We start from the raw sequence: 16,866 nt of genomic DNA on the forward strand, positions 1-16,866 counted from the left end.
CACACACACACACACACACACACACACACACACACACACACACACACGAGTAAAGAGTTCATCACTCTCCTGGCACCAGCTTTCCCAGAACCAGGACAAGAGCAATCATAAAGGAATGACTTCTCCGAGTGCTTTTGCTTCCACCCCTCTCCTTCCTTCCCACCCTCTGCCAGAGATTCTCTTCAGACCATGTAGATTAAAACTCATGGTCCGGGCAAGAAGACAGAATCCTTAATTAACTCAGCAGCCTATGTTATGTGAAAGCTCATTCCAAAGATAAGTCTCCATTTGCTTTCAAACTTATTTAGCTAGATCTGCATCCGTATGTGTTCTTTCCTTGCCTATTCCCTGATTATTATTTCACCTTGTGGTTCAGGGTGGAACAGACTAAATCAAGAAGATCAAATAAAGCCCTACCATTAGCATCCAGCCAAGGACATGTTTGCATAGGCCACATGCTGGGAACTGTGTATGCACAGGACTCCTTTGTCCCCTCTTAGGAATACCCCAGACAGGGCACTTTCCCTGTTAGGTCTGGAGTTGGGGGGAGGAGGCAGTGAGGAAGGGACACTTGCTCCACAGCCACTGTGGGCATGCCACAGTCTACTCAACACATACCTTTTCATTCAGTGGCCAAGTACTTGGGCCTGCTCCATGCCAACTCGTGAACAAGCACATGGGGATATAAAAAGAAACAGAAGACAATGGTTCCTGCTATGGAGGCACATGTGGTAAAGTTGGAGAAGGGATATGAGCTTGCAAAGCCACCCGACATCAACCTAGAGAAATACATGACGACGTGCTTACTGCATTTGTTATGAAAGTGTGAAGAGCAACAAGCCATGCATATACGTTGTTAAGAGGCTCTGGAGTAAGAAATATGTAAGTGTGAGCTTTGCTTTCTAGATCTTCCATTTGAAGTACTGATATCTCACAGTGTGCTTGTGGAGAGTAGTTAGAGATACTGTGTGCAATGCACCAGGCAGGGTGCCTGGCAATAGTGAGTGTTCTGCACACAGTAGGTGCTTAGATCCTTGCAGAAAGTGGCTTTGAGTCACATAAATTGGAAGAGTTGAGAGACTTGCAAATCTGGTAGTGCTTGCAAAGATAAGCAGGAGCAAACTGACAAGATGAGGGGTCCTTGCAGGGTTTGGCCATTACACAGGGCATTTAGGGTTGGAAAACCAAGCCTGTTGCCGTCCAGTCAATTCTGACTCATAGCAACCATATAGGACAGAGTAGAACTCGCTATAGGGTTTCCAAGGAGTGGCTGGTGGATTCAAACTGCTGACCTTTTTGGTTAGCAGCCAAACTCTTAACCACTGCACCACCAGGGCTCCGTTCCTACCTTAGGGATTCAAAATGGCAAGGAAAGGCAGAGGGGAATGGCATGATAACAATGGAGCTTGCAGTTGTCCCATTCTGCTGGCTGGCTAGGAAGATGGTACAGGGAGGTCAGGGAGGAGGCTGTTGTGGTATTTCGAGTGTGACGGGCAGGACCTGGACTTTCTGCTGGCCAGAAATGGAACAGAAGGGGAGAGTCAGGGATTCTCCTGTTCCATCTGGAAATTGAATGATGAGAGATGATTTATCACAACTGACACATTTTACAGGAGTCCTGGTGGCACAGTGGTTAAAGTGCTCAGCTGCTAACCAAAAGATCAGCGGTTCGAACCTACCAGCCACTCCATGGCAGAAAGAAGTGACCATCTGCTTCTGTAAAGATTTACAGCCTTGGAAACCCTATGGGGGCAGTTCTCTGTCCTAGAGGGTTGCTGTGAGTCGGAATCGACTCTGCAGCAGTGGGTTTGGTTTGGTTTGGAATCACAGATGAACAAACTGAGACTCAGGAGGGAGAAAGAACTAGTCCAAGATGCCAAAGACAACTATTACTAGTCACTGTCTGACCTGAAGCTAAACTTCTATTTCCCAACTCCAAAGACCAGTGCTATTTCCACCACCCTGCAGTGGCCTCCAAGGTAGACTCTGGGAAGGAGGATTTCTGTGGACAGCATTAGGGCTGAGTAGCTGTGGCATCCTGTTGTGTTGTTGTTAGGTGCTGTCATGTTGGTTCCAACCCATAGCGACCCTATGGACAACAGAAGGAAACACTGCCCAGTCCTGAGCCATCCTCACAATTGTTGCTATGCTTGTGCCCATCGTTGCAGCCACTGTGTCAATCCATCTGGTTGAGGGTCTTCCTCTCTTTAGCTGACCCTCTACTAAGCATGATGTCCTTCTCCAGGGACTGGTCCCTCCTGATAACATGTCCAAAGTACGTGAGACAAAGTCTCATCATCCTCACTTCTAAGGAGTATTCTGGCTGTACTTCTTCTAAGATCTGGAGTCCTAGGAAGTTTGTATATATATATATTCTCCCCCTCTTGCCTCCTCAGTTGGAGCCCCTTTCCTAGTGGCAGACCAGCCTTCTTCTCTCCAGGTGATTATCTTCTGGTAAACCCACTTAGAGAGTTAATTGATAACTAAGGGTCTCTCAGATTATGATTTAAAGTACAGCCACCCCCCTCTGAGTGACATTTACATTTCAATGGTAGGTGCTTAAAGACCTAAGAGCCAGCAAGATTCAAAGGACTAAGTTTTCTTAAGGTGGTGCAATGACAGGTTAGCTAGGACCCCTCACTGGCTAACTCTGAATGACTTATTTTTCTTTCACCCCCAAACCTAAGCCTGTTCAGCCATTAGTATTTGCTGTAGCCTCTGACAACTTTGATATTCATTCCCTCAACCAATATTTACTAACTGTGCTAAGCACCAGACATTGCTCAAGCCAGGCCCTGGCCCACATTCTAGCTATAAAATTCAAAACCCTTTGCCATAGAGTCGATTCTGACTTATAGTGACCCCATGTGCTACAGAGTAGAACTGAGCTCCATGGGATTTTCTAGGGTGTGATCTTTACAGAAGCACATCGCCAGGCCTTTCTTCAGTGGTGCTGCTGGGTAGGTTTGAACCACCAACCTTTTGGTTAGTAGTCAAGTACAAACGGTTTGTGCCACCCACTCAGGTCCCTTCTAGTGGTAAAGAGACCACTCAAGTCAGGGTTATAAGAGCCAGGATAGAGGTAAGAACTGAGGCAGACTGGAAAGGGGAGATGCCACTGAAAACGGCCTGGAAGAGACGGTCCGAACCTTGAGAGCCAAGAGTGGGAAGTATGAGGGAGGCAGAGCATTCCTTGCAAAGGCCCAGAGGCTGCCCTCCCAAGCACAGGTTAGTGGGCACTGGTTGTGGGCAGAGGCCTGGTGGTGCAGTGGTTAAGAGCTTGGCTGCTAACCAAAAGGTTAGCAGTTTGAATCCACCAGCTGCTCCTTGGAAACCCTATGGGGCCGTTCTACTCTGTCCTATAGGGTCGCTATGAGTCGGCATTGTCTCGACAGTAACAGGTTGTTGTCAGTTGTAGTTGAGTGTAGGGAGAGCTCCTTCTAGGCCAATCCTTTTGGGGAAGCAGAGGCCCAGTATGTGTCCTGTGGTCTACCAGGAACATGCCAGAATGCCCCTTCCTAGAGACCATGGTCATGGTGACAGCCACCATGATGTCCTCAGCACAGAACCTTAACTTCCGAGATTGGGAGAGAGTCCAAAATGCCTGCACCCCTACTCCCAGGTGGTCCCAGGTACATCGGAGTTCACAAACTAGGGGCCTCTGCAGATGGAGGATTTTTAAAAACAGTGTTTAACATTTTTTTTAAAATTAATTACCATCATTAGAATTTAGGGAGATTTCAAATAAAAGTCTACATTTCTGGCGTCTCTTGAAAAAATCACAGTATCGGTATCACTGGGCTCACGTGTTGACAGTGGACAAGAGCTAAGGAGCAGAGGTCTTTTTCAGACAAGACCTGAGCTCTCCAAATTCATCACAGCTCCTGTCCAGCCTCCTCACTCTTCTACTGCCTGGCCCCACCCTTGGTGCCCACTGAACTTTAAATGGCCCCTGCTGGTGCTGGTAAATAAAGTTCTCCAACCATTCCAGCTATAACCTCCTCTCATCTGATGAGCTCTGGGCAGCCAGTCAGGTTGGCTGGACAAGAGTTGAATTAAGGCCCGCCCTTGTTAATGGGAATGGGGTGGGGGTGGTAGAGCCAGGCTCCAGCTGGGAACTAAATGACTTGGAGAACTAGGTTTGGATCAAAGCAGGGGAAAGATTGGCTGCATGTAGGTCCAGGGCACATCATTTGCATAAGATCATTATCCAGGTAAGCCCTGTAGACTGAGTCCAAATGGTTTTCTCGCCAGCCTCTGTGAAGAAGTGACCAAGAGAGAAAGCAGAGCTCTCCAGAACTCATCTGGCTTGCCCTTCTCAGCTTCCCCATTTATTTCTCTTCTGGGAAGAGGAAGCCCACAGGTATAATTCCACAGGTGGGCAAAGTTGCTATTGGAAAATCCCTTTGCCCACCCACTCAGTGTTTGAGTGAGCATGTAGCCCAGGCTGGTATTAGTCCACAGCAGGCCGGTGGAGCCATGGGGTCCATGCTGCCCGTGGCCAACAAGGCCAGATGCCTAGCAAGGGCACCACCATCCATTTCAGCATGAATGACAGAGGTCAGACATAAGTTCCTCTATGTACCAAACATTCATTCAGCAGAAACTTATAAAGTGCCTAGTATGGACTATATATAAAACCAGCAAGGGCTTTTGGACTGTGAAGGCTTTTAAACAAAGAGTTGTGAATCATCTTTCTAAAGGAAGCCACAGCCTGCTTGGATTGTGTTAACTGCAGCCGTTCTTGGTGGTACTAGTAGGTATCAATATTTTAACAATAGTTTCCTCCAAGTATCAGTATGCCCAACTATCCTTCTTCATTTCAGGATGAAGTCAGAGTCCTTGAAGAGATGAGGCTAACTTCTACTTGGAACAACAATTCTCATTTATTGAATACTTAAATGTGCCAGGCACTGTTCTAAGTTGTTTCTTGATTTCACTTCATTCTCATAATAACTCCTTGAGGTGGGTTCTATTCTTAATCCCATTTTACAAGTGGGAAAATTGAGGCACAGTTGGTGAAGTCACTTGCTCCAGGTTGCACAGCCAGTAGGCAGGTGGTAGAGCTGAGATCAGACCCCTCAGGCAGCCTGGCACCAGAGCCTGAGTGCCTCACTTCTTTGCTGTACTGCCTCACTATGCCAGGAAATGGAAACTCTGCCTGGCAGGAGTCTAACCCCAGCAAGAAAAGATTATTACTTAGTCCACTTCCCAGTCCAATTGGCATTTCAGTTCAAATAATTGAAAATGATGGTAATAATTGTGCAAATTTACCCAACAGTTATTTCCAGGATAATGGAGATGATTTAGACTCCAAAGCTGAGGGAACAGAGATCAGCTAATCTAACCTCTAGGAGAGGGCGTTGGTGTTGTGGGTGGTAGAATTCTCACTGTCCATGTGGGAGGCCCTAATTCAATTCCCGTTCAATGGACCTCATTAGCAATCACCACCCATCTGTCAGTGGAGGCTTGTGTGTTGCTATGATGCTGAACATGTTTCAGCAGAGCTTCCGGATTAAGACAGACTAGGAAGAAAGGATCTACTTCTGAAAATCAGTCAATGAAAACCCTATGGAGCACAACATTCTGATCCACAATCGATCATGGGGACGGTGCAGGACCAGGCAGGATTTCATTCAGTCGTGCATAGGGTCTCCATGAGCCGGGGTCGACTCAATGACAGCCAAAAACAACAAATGCCTGAGGCAGGAAAAGCTGAGGGGCTTGTCCAAACTCACAGAGCTAGTTAATAAGAAAAACCAAGACCACTACCCCTCTCTTCTCCCTCCCAGCCCAGAGCTCTTTTACTGCACCATGCTTTACTGGGCCAGGATGCCAGTACTGGCCTGGAAGCCGGGACACTTGAGTCCTCACTATCTTCCCTTACCAAAGGCTGCTACGGGGCAGATGTCAATCCCCAGAGAAGTGGGTTTCCTCCTGGGGCTTGTTTGTTGTGGCATCAAGGACTCCCCCACCCAAACCTCCTTATCAAGAGTCAGGATGGGCTCCTTATCTACAGTACCCAGGCCTTGTCTACACTCTCTGGGAGGCGCACTATCATCCAAAAACAGCTGACCAAGCACAGGTCTCCCAAGCTGGCACTGTTTACCAAGTGGGGAAGCTGGGAACAGAGCAGACCAAACAATGCCTGGCCCCTCAGCACATGAAAGCCGCCTATTGCAACTTAAGCAGTTTCTGGACACAACCCCTGTACTCCCTAGCCAGGCCAAAAGGTACTCCCCACCCGCTATGAAAGTGACCAGCTCTAAACTAAATAAAACATCGCTTGATCACAGAATCCTCTCATGTAAACTGAGGGAATACTGGTCTACCAAGAGCCAAGAGGAACCCCAAGATGAATCTGTCATTCTGTGGTTCCCCTGGCTTGAAGACATAGAGGTGCGGTGAGGGTGTCCCTTCAGCCTCCAAGCAACCTTCCCTGAATTTCGGTCTTTTCACTAAACATCAAAATATCCTCTGTGAGTGGGGCCTTCTAGGACAAGAAGGTAGACGCTGACTTTGTACTGAATGCCCAAAAGAGCATAGCACACCAGGATGGGCAAAATTCCTCAATCCTAACCCTGTCCTTATATCCAAAAAGAGTAGACTTCTTATAAATGAGTTCCTAGGACATTCATGTGGAGCCCTAGTGGCACTGAGGTTAAGAGATCAACTGCTAATCAAAAGGCCAGCAGTTCAAATCCACCTTGGAAACCCTACGGGGCAGTTCTACTCTATCCTATAGGCTCGCTATGAGCCGAAATCAACTCAACAGCAACACGGAAGACATTTGTTTTAGAGGCTACAGATGAAAATGGGAACATCTCTTTAAATAACAACCTCTTGACAGAAGTGGGTCCCAGTGACAAATTCTATTTATGATACAGATGAGCTGGTCTCCCGTCTCCCCAGCTCACTTACCCTTCCCCCATACAAACATTCCACACACAGCCCCCGTGGCCTTCATCGACCCTAGCACACATAAGACAAGCTGCATGTTTGTCGATTAGGGTCAGGGATGTATGGCATGAAATGAAAGCATGGGGGCAGGGTGGGGTTCCACTGTTCAAGGGTCATCGTGCTTCAAATATAAATACAGCCCACTTCTGGCCAAGAAGTACACTTGTGACTCCAGGTGGGAACTGCTGAGCCAGCAGGTGGTGTGCAGTGGGGTGGGAAGCCTGAGTCAAAACATCATGGAAAGAATCAAGAGTTGGGGGTGGTAGAGAAAGTTCTCATTTGCTTGTGTAGATTCTATCCATAGGGTCAATGGGAGTTAAAAATCGGTAACAAACCTTTGGCTCTCAGCCAGTGTTTGCTGCCAGATCTAGACGGTCTTTGGCTAGCTTGTGGCATTCAGCCAGGGCGTAGCCCCTGAGGCCCAGGTGCTCATGGGTAATAAGATGACAACAGTGGGTAGTGAATGGCAGTCCCAGAGATGGCAAGAAAGCCTTTACCAGAAACTTCCAAGCAACCCCACCCAGGCTGGAAAGGGGTTCAGTGTCCCCTCCTCACCACCCCTGTACTATAAGAAACAGGCTGTGTTTTACTCATTTATAATATTCTCAGGGCCTTGCACTTACTGTCAACACATGCTTGTTGAATGAATGAGAATGAATGAATGAGTGAGTAAAACTGAGGCCTAGCAAGAACAAGATGCAGAAGATAGAGACCTGGCTAGACTAGGGAATGTTCAAATTAGAAGAACTGTCATTTTTAGCATTTTCACAGAGACCTGTTAGTATACGCACGGAAGGAGGGAAGTAAGGAGGTAGGTCCCAGAGAAGAGGGGATGCTTGGAAATAGCCCAGCCACACAACTTGATTTTTCTTTTACTTGAGCCACATGCTACAGGTCTTGAGTGCAACTGAAGAGAAACATAAGTCACACACACAAAAAGATTTGTTTCTGAGAGGGAAATGCAAATTAGTGATGTGGGAATTTTACCTTCTCTATACCACATAGCTTCATCAGCTACATTTTTATTAAAGTAACAAAAAAATGTACATTTGTCCATAAAGCTGCACATTCTTCCACATAAAAACACTATTATACAATTAGTAACCTTTGTCTTTTCTGTCAGAACAGCTTACGAACATACTACCATTATTTATTTTTACTTAATAAGAGAGACAGGCCTGCTCAACAGTCCAGCTGTGTGGTTCCCGGTTGTTTTTAAAGTGAACATCGAAAAGAAGAGAGAAAAGATTAAGCACGAGACCATGAGGCTGCTTCTACAAAGGCAGGGACCTGTTTGCAGACAAGAGGCAAGAACACAATCTGCAGGGATTCACAGCTTTTTTCAACCCCTAGACCAGAAAATCAGCTCTCGGGTCTGTGGGCCCAAAGTTAACTTTAAAGCAATAAGGACTGGAAGCAGGGCCTGGGAAGGCAGCGCAGAATCTGGAGATTTGAAAAGGAGGCAGAACTGGCCGGGATGGCTCTAGAGAGTGTTTGGTAAATAGCACCTTTTTGAGTCAGAACTGGGTAGTTCAGAAATCCAGGACAGGGGACTCGCAAACGTGGAGGGGAGTGTGGAGGTGGGGGCAGTAGGAAAGGAAGATTTGCCACGAAAGGGCAATAGCAGAAGAGTAGCCAAGCAGACCAGATGCTCTAGCTACGTCCTTCTTAAGGTGATTCGGTTTGGGGAACTCGAGGCCTTTTGAGAACCTCTCATCAATGTCACTGAGAAGCTGCAGGAAGGGCATTTCTTCCCAGTGTAGTTTTCCATTTTTCTCTAACCCAGAACAGTAAATATTGCACAAGTCTACAGACCAATTTGGATCATGCTGAGAGAAAGCAACCTCCTCCACAGGTGCTCTCAGCACCAGGGAGGAAAAACAGTGCCCACGGTTTGGCGTTTAGTGTCAGCCCCACAGGAGTACCAAGTAGTCGTGCCGAACCTGAGGCATTCTCCCCCTCAGCCAAGGACTACCTGCCAGGCAGACCAGCCAGCCAAAGTCCCGGGGACAGCAGGAGAGATGGTTCCCAAAGCTGGGGCACCAGGAGGCTCTGAGGGCCAGTTCTCCTCCAGACCCTCCTGGGAGCCAGGAGGCCATATTGCACAGCGACTGAGAACTTTTGTCCTAGAAAATAGCGTAGCTCCATGACCCAACCAGAAGGGGCGAGGGAGGGGAGGGTTAGAGAGAAAGACTGTTGTGCTTTTGCAAAGAAGGCAGTCGTACAGGACCTGGAGTCCCCTGTAGCTTCGGAGTCACCTCTTAAAGGGGGAATAGCAGCAGCACCAGGACTTTCATGTGGTTCCAGAAAGAAGGATTTGGGCCAAAAAACATCCCCAGAGGATACTCTTTGGGTCCCAAAATTCCATTGCAAATCATCCCCCAAATTATTCACATGCAGAGCAGCATACAGCAAAGCAAAGATTTTGTGCAGCATTCCCTTCTGGCCCCCCCCCCCCCCCATAACCTCCAACCCCAGCCTTGCTTCTCACCCCCACCCCCAAACAAACAAACAAAAGCTTTAGGCTCAAGGCTGGGAAGCAACATCTACACGCCCCTGAGGGTAGATTTAGAAACAAGTCATGACTTCCAGAAAAGCTGCTTCGGACAGAAGGAATAAGGAGAGGCCTTTTCACTCTCTGCCCAGGATCTCATTGGAAAAATAAAAGAGAAGACAGGCAACATACTATTATTTAAGTCCAGGCTTGAATGGCCCTGAGTAAGAGCAGGCCAGGTCTGCAAGTGGCCTGGGTGGGTGAGTGAGACATCTGAACCGAGCCTCTCTTCTCCCATCTAGGCAGATCCTGACCTCTCTCATTCACAGTTGCTCCCCTTGCTTGCTCCCTCTCCCACTTCACCTTGGCTGTGTCCACCCCCCAGCTACTCCCCCTCCCAAAGGCAGATACTGGCTCCCAGACTCAAGTACACAAAAGTTCTCTTCAAAGGCACCTGGGGAGGCCACTTCCAAGCAGCTCCCTTTAAGGATTTTTTTCTTTAAAAAATCTTTTGTTTTTCTCCTCTTTTCTTAAAAAAAAATAATATATATATAAATAACTCTTCATTTAAAAATAGAGTTCCCCAGGTTGAGGTATGCAGTGGCCTGTTGTCATGGCAGAATGAGTACAGTAGAGCGCCAGGGCCGGGCAGCGGGGATCTAACTGGAGACCGCCATCACATAGTTCTTTGGTGGGCTGCTCCGGCCCAGCATCATTTGGTTCTTGCAGGTGAGGAGCCCGTAGGAGGTGGCCACTGGAGCCTCCTCGTACAGGACACAGATGGAGCCGTCCTCCCCGATGCGGTAGGACACCTCGTAGGGGTCCACCCACAGGGTCAGCTCACTGGGCAGCAGCCGGTGCAGCTGGGGCTGGCTGAGTCCGATCTGGCTGGCCACCTTGCTGATGATGGGGTCCATCTTGTGGTTGATGCGGATGCAGCGGTAGCCAGAGCCCTTGGATGGCTTTTCAGGAAACCAGTGATGTTGGTAGTGCTCTGCAGAGAGGGGACAAGGAGGAGATTCTCTGGTTAGAGCAGCTGGACCATGGGTGCTACCACAGGTGGGGAAAGGGACGAAGGGAGAGGAGGAGAGAAGGGAGCCCGGTGATGTTAAGTAAGCAAGGTGGGTTCTGCTGAGCTCCAGGACCCTCCTGAAACACTCCTGCTATTCTAACAGAGAAAATCTTGTGGGAGCTAGAGAGACCTCTCCTTCCACAACAGGTGTGTGTGTGTGTGACTGTGTGTGCATGGGGAAGGGGGGAGCTCTGGGACACTCCCTAGTGGCCAGTGTATTGTTTTTGGCACCTGGTCAGTTTTAAGGAGGGAGGGGTGTGACCAGCCAGGTCTGGCATGTCCGGGCAGAGCCTCTGGAGACCTCTTCAGAGCCTCTGAAGTTTCAAGGCCACGGAGTAGGCAAACAATGGGGGGGGGGTGGTTACACAGCAAGTCACTGGTCTCTCGTTGTGCCCCAAGTGCCCCCCCACCCCCCCACCAGAAGAGTCAGGGATCCTTAGCAGTGGCTAAGGAGTAAAAACATGGGTTGTTTTGCTGAAATATCTGTCGTTCCTCAGAAGGTAGGATCTGTGTGGGCATGTTCAGAGATGGCTGTGGCTGCCAACCTCCTAGAAACAACTGCAAGATAGGTCTCTCACAGCCAGACGCCTGCTTATCTCTTGTCAACCTCCCCGCCTCACACACACCGCCTCCCAATACACACAGCCGCAGAGCGAGTTACTTGCTAAAAGGCTCGTTTGGGTACCATAATAGGTGGCAGAGCGCTAAGGGGAACCAAAAGACACAAAAGGAGCCCAGATTCCAACTTCAAGCGAGTCAACACCCCGGACTGGCCCAGGCGCCGCGCAGCACCGCACGACCCAGGAAGAACCAAGACTGGATCTCCAAGCTGTTGAAACGGCTCAGTTGCGCCGCCTTCTCCCATAAGGACCCCATCCGGCCGCGGAGCTTTATGGCCAGCAGCATCCCTCAAGGGTCTCAAGGGTCCGACGAAGGAGATGAGCCAGCACTCAGACTCGCAGGCACTCCCTCTTCGAGGGCATAAACCGGGTACTCGGGATCACATTCTGGGACAAGGGTCTGCTCCCCCGACAGCCGGGAGGGGCGCGCCCAACCGTAACCACCTCAGACCGAGATCCGAGCGCAGGTCGGAGAGGAGACGGGAGACATGACTCCGGGGGTTGGGGGCTGCGGCCGGCCCGGGGACTGAAAAAGGGAAACGGAGTTCAGGAGCTGCTTGTGTTGGGAACCCTAGGAAAGGAAAGGCACCCCAGGCAGGGAGCGGGCCGAGCCCAGGTGGCGGAGTTCGACGGGCGCAGGACCCTCGGCGCGTGCCCACCTGTTAGTGCCTCTTGGAGAGCCCCGCTGAAAACCTTAAGTCTCTGCTCGCTCACGCAGCCCCGGGTCCTCAGGAGGCTGGAGAGGAAACCTACGGCGGCTGCGATCTCCGGGAGCATGTCGGTTCTCTTCCCGGTCCAGCGGGCCTGGTTCATGTCGGGCGCAGCTCCAGGAGCAGTGGTGGCCGGGAGCGTTGAGAAGTCTCTGGGTGGGACCCGCTGCTACTCGGTAAGGCTTGAACGTTGCCACCCGTAAGGTCCCGCTCGCCTCGCCGGGGCTGGCTCTGCTGGGACTGCCCCTGGGCCGCGCCTTTCATACTGTGCGCCGACCTGGGGGGAAGCTGGAGGCGGCGCCCATTGGCCCCGCGAGCGGATGGGGGCTGGGCCGGGCACTCGCCCCGCCCCGTACGCTTCCGCGGGCCCGCCCCCAGCGCAGCCATAGCCCCCGCCTCCGCTGCCAACGCCACCTCCGCGCTGAGGTCATCGTCCGCTTACGTCAGTGCTGGGAACCCGAGCGGGGCTCGCGAGCCGAGGGAGTTGGGTGGGGAGACGGGGCGAAAGGTCTCGGAGGAGGAAAGCGACGCCCAACTTTCTCCACGCAGGGAATGTCCCGGCCTCTCCTGTCCAGCCCGCCCATCCAAACCCGGCCATTCTTCCAGTTTCAGATTAAACGCCACCTCCTCCAAGAAGCCTTCGCTGATACCACCTCTCCCCAAGCGGTCCCCTTTTTGACTACCACAGCATTTCCCAACCACACACTGTCAGAACCTCTCACTCAGACACTTCGTCACCATTTTCCCTCTTTGCCATGTTTCTTAACTAGTCAGAATGGGTTTCACTTGGCTCTTCGGAAGTAGGGACTAAGTCTTATATTTACTTCCATAATAATCCCACCTCCCCCAACAAGTTGTGCTCTTCTTCTGCAACAATTCCTTTTCTCTTGCCTAGAAACATCCAAGTCTCACCTATCTGGTAGGGTGGGAGGTGGAGGGAAGTGTTGCAAGACTTCCTTGTCCCCTCAAGCTATTTTTCTAGTTCTGTATCCTTTAAATGCAAAAATTTTGAATAAGTGGTCAGCACTCAGCTGTACACATTTTTCCATCCACTTCTCCCTCCCATGCCCCTGCAGCCCGCCTTCCTTTCTCAATGTGGATTGAAGCTGGCATGAACTTGGGCCCTTCTAGGAAGGACCCAGCCTCAGTCTTCCTCTTCCACACCCAGGGTGGAGCTCAGATGTCCCCATTCAGCAGACATCTATAACTTCCTAACCACCATGCCAGAGCCTCGCACAGGGCCTGGCATGCATAGATGGCCCATACATGTTTGTTAAATGAATCAAATCCACCCATTGCCATCGAGTCAATTCCAACTCATAGCGACCCTATAGGACAGAGTAGAACTGCCCCATAGGGGTTTCCAAGGGGCGACTGGTGGATTCAAACCACCAACCTTTAGGTTAGCAGCTGTAGCTCTTAACCACTATGCCACCAGGATTTCCAATGGCCTCTAAATTCTCATCTTCCTTGAACTCTGGGCAGCAGTGTCTGGAAGCAGTCTCCCTCTCCGTTTCCTTGACATCGTGCTGCGGGCTTCTCTGCCTCTCTCCCTGGCTGTGCCTCCCCTGGCTCCCTTCCTGCCTCTGTCCCCTCACTGTGAGTATTCAGTCCTCTCCCTTTTCTCTCCCCTTTCTCTTCTCAGAAAGATCCTATTCACGTTGTCCATTTTGATTTTTACTTTTTAACACTTGACTTTCACATATGCATAGTCTGTCCTTGTGTCCTTTCGTCTGTCTCCTCCCACCACCTACTCTGTTCCTCCCCTTGAATGACCAGCCACCAACTCAAGGTCAGCCTAAGCTCCCTGTCCTCTTCAAGCCAGCTCCTCTCCTGGTCTCTGTTTCTCAGAGATTCCATCACTTTCCCTGTCACTCCAGCCAGAAAATGTAGCCTCACTTTTGGCTTCTCCTTGAACTTTGCTCCTCAGATCAGTCCCAAGACCAATTACTTCTCCACGGCTAGGTGATCTCAGTGGACTCTGTCTAATCGCAGCCGCAAACCACCCCTCCCAGATTCCCTTCCTAAAGGATGGAGTTTATTTGCTCTTCTCTTGCTCAGGCCATTCAGAGACCCCCTCCCCCCGCCCCATTTGTCTACTGGATTAAGTATGGACTTCTTTGCTTGATAGTTAAGGCCCTTCATACTTTGGGCCCACCTACAAGCTGGACAATGAATAAGGAAGACTGAAAAAGAATTGACACCATTGAATTATGGTGTTGGTGAAGAATATTGAATATACCACGGACTGCCAAAAGATTGAACAAATCTGTCTTGGAAGAAGTACAGCCAGAATGCTCCTTAGAAGTGAGGGTGTCGAGACTTCGTCTCACATACTTTGGACGTTATCAGGCTGTAATCTTTACAGAAGCAGACTGCCACATCTTTCTTCCGAGGAGCTGCTGGTGGGTTGGAATGGAACCACCAACCTTTTGGTCCGCAGCTGAGCACTTAACCCCTGCGTCACCAGGGTCTATCTATAAAGATTACAGCCTTGGAAACCCTGTGAGGCAGTTCTACTCTGTCCTTCAGGGTCGCTATGAGTCAGAATCAACTCAATGGCAATAGAGCCTTTACAGGTTTCTGCCACCTTGTGAAGCTTTGCTCCAGAGAGTCACTCTCCTCGGTCTCCTCTAAATATCACAGCAGCTCTGCAGCCCAGAACTCTCAACAACCTGCCTGCTATCCCCATCCGTGCCCTGTAACAGGGTCCCCATTCCATGCATGCCCCAACTTCCCTGACTTTACATTGTGGCGCATGACCTTATCGCCTGGACAGTTCACTGCCTCCTTCCCATCTCTCTCAATCCCCCAGTCCCTAAGGGCACAGCTTAAACTTGGCCTTCTACCTTGAAAGCCTGGGCTAAGCATTCTTTCACTGCTGAATTAATATTATCCACACTGGTGGTGCAGTGCTTATAAGATATGGCTGCTAACCAAAAGGTTGGCAGTTCGAATCCACCAGCCACTCTTTGGAAACCCTGTGGGGCAGTTCTACTCTGTCCTACAGGGTTGCTGAGTTGGAATGGACTCGAAAGCAATAGGTTTTGTTTTTGTTTCTGTTTTTTTGATATACTATTCATGTGGCATTAATAATCTGTTGTTTGGTACTGTCAGTGATCTTTGTAGAGGTTGAGATCGTGTCTCAACAACAGTTTGTAAGATGCTTAAGAATGGGTTGCCAGTTGTCGTCAAGTTGATTCCAACTTGTGGTGACCCATATGCTGCAAAGTAGAACTGTGCTCTATAGGGTTTTCAATGGCTCTTATCTTTCAGAAGCAGATCACCAGAACTTTCTTCCAAGGTGCCTCTGGGTGGGTTCAAACCATCAAACTTTCAGTTAGTAGTTGAGTGCTTAACCCTTTGCACCACCCAGGGACCTTAAGAACAGGTTACTATGCTAATATGTCCTACATTACTAAGACAGTTCAGATTCATATATTCTGCTCCACTGCTTCATATAACTCATCAAAATGCCCTGAAATTCTAATATTTTGACATTAAACACATCTCACAGTTGGCTTCTTCACTAGCTCCTCCCCAGAAGCTGGATCAGGCCAGATGACACTCTTACCTTTACCCATTGAGGTGAACAAGATTTGTTACAGGAAATAGGGCCGAGACTGGAAACAAGATAACCTAGAGATGGAGCAGACCAAAGAGACCAGGTGTCAGCAAAATCAGGATTGACCAAGGTCAACCACTAAGAGAGTCAGAGAAGTGGATCAAGGTATAGGCAGGTGTTATGGACTGAATTATGGCCTCGCAATATGTGTTGGAATATTAACCCCTATATCTGTGACTTATCTAATGCAGTGTAGTCACCCTCCATAATGCAATACAATGTAACATAACCCATCAAGTAATCAGTTGAGGTCATATCAGTGTAGGATAGATTCTAAACTTAATCACTTTTGAGTTATATAAAAAGCAGCATACACACTCAGGCAAAGATAGGGGAAGACAGATGCCATGTGAGGATTGTGTATAAGACAAGGAACCAAGGAACACCCAAGACTACCCACAAGGAAGGAATCAACATGGCCGAGACCCTGATTTGAACTTCCAGCCTCCTGAACTGTGCAGAAATAAATTTCTGTTCTTTAAAAGCCACTCACGTGTGTTATTTCTGTTACAGCAGCACGGGGGAACTAAGACAGCAGGCGTATAGGATCTCTCAGCACCTAAATCTGAAAAAACTTAACATCTTCCTCGATATGCCTCTGACAAGTGCCTGATGTTCTGGGCCTGATATCACCTACAACTAGAATTGATGGAAAAAATCTTTTGACAGACCGTCACCTGCTGTTTGCCTTAGAAAATATCATTCTATCCTTAGGTCCGTTTTTGTATCACTCATCAAGTGCCACAGCTAGTTCTCAACAGAGCCAGCAAGGGGACTGATCTGCTGAAATCATATGTGGTGCCTTTCCCATTAGACTATAGACTTCCTGTGCTGTTGTTACCATGGGCCATGGGCCACAAGCTGTTATTCCAGACGATGATGCCATGACAAAAAGCATTTGCCGCGACAGGAGCAGGGAGGCCTTATTACACAGGGTCTGTCTTAGCCTCATCCTTGGGGTTAGTTCCTGAACTTTGGGTGAGGCATAGATAATCCACAAGAAGCAGAAGGTAGTTCCTCTGCTTTCTCATCCTGTTTACTCTCTACACACAGCCTAGGGAAAGGAAGCTTAATTCACCCCATATTGTCATTGTTAACTGCCGTCAAGTTAATTCTGACTCATGGCATCCTCACGTGTGCAGAGCAGAACTGCTCCATAGTGTTTTCAGGCCATGACCTTTCAGAAGCAGATCACCAGGCTTGTCTTCCAAGTTGCCTTTGAGTGGGTTCTAACTGCAAACCTCTGGAACTCCTTACCCCATATTAAAAGTTCCCAAGTCTTAAATCAGGGGTGGAAAGGAGGAGTGTGCTGTCACAGTATAGGGAAAGCAATTAGGGTCACATAACAATGTATGTATAAATTTTTGTATGAGAGACTAACTTGA

The 16,866-nt window shown here is 49.1% G+C and overlaps 1 protein-coding gene across 1 annotated transcript; it reads right to left on the minus strand.

The window, feature by feature from the left end:
• Window positions 1-7,901: 7,901 nt before the first annotated feature.
• BTG2 (BTG anti-proliferation factor 2) lies at window positions 7,902-12,087 on the minus strand. The gene is made up of 2 exons (XM_004375266.2): window positions 11,806-12,087; window positions 7,902-10,448 (listed from the first exon to the last, which is right to left on the minus strand). Exons 1-2 carry the CDS (start codon window positions 11,957-11,959, stop codon window positions 10,114-10,116), a joined length of 489 nt encoding a protein of 162 aa, XP_004375323.1. The 5' UTR covers window positions 11,960-12,087; the 3' UTR covers window positions 7,902-10,113.
• Window positions 12,088-16,866: the final 4,779 nt, after the last annotated feature.

This window comes from Trichechus manatus, unplaced genomic scaffold, assembly GCF_000243295.1.
Source record: "Trichechus manatus latirostris isolate Lorelei unplaced genomic scaffold, TriManLat1.0 scaffold00035, whole genome shotgun sequence".
In the NCBI taxonomy this organism is placed as follows: Eukaryota; Metazoa; Chordata; class Mammalia; order Sirenia; family Trichechidae; genus Trichechus; species Trichechus manatus.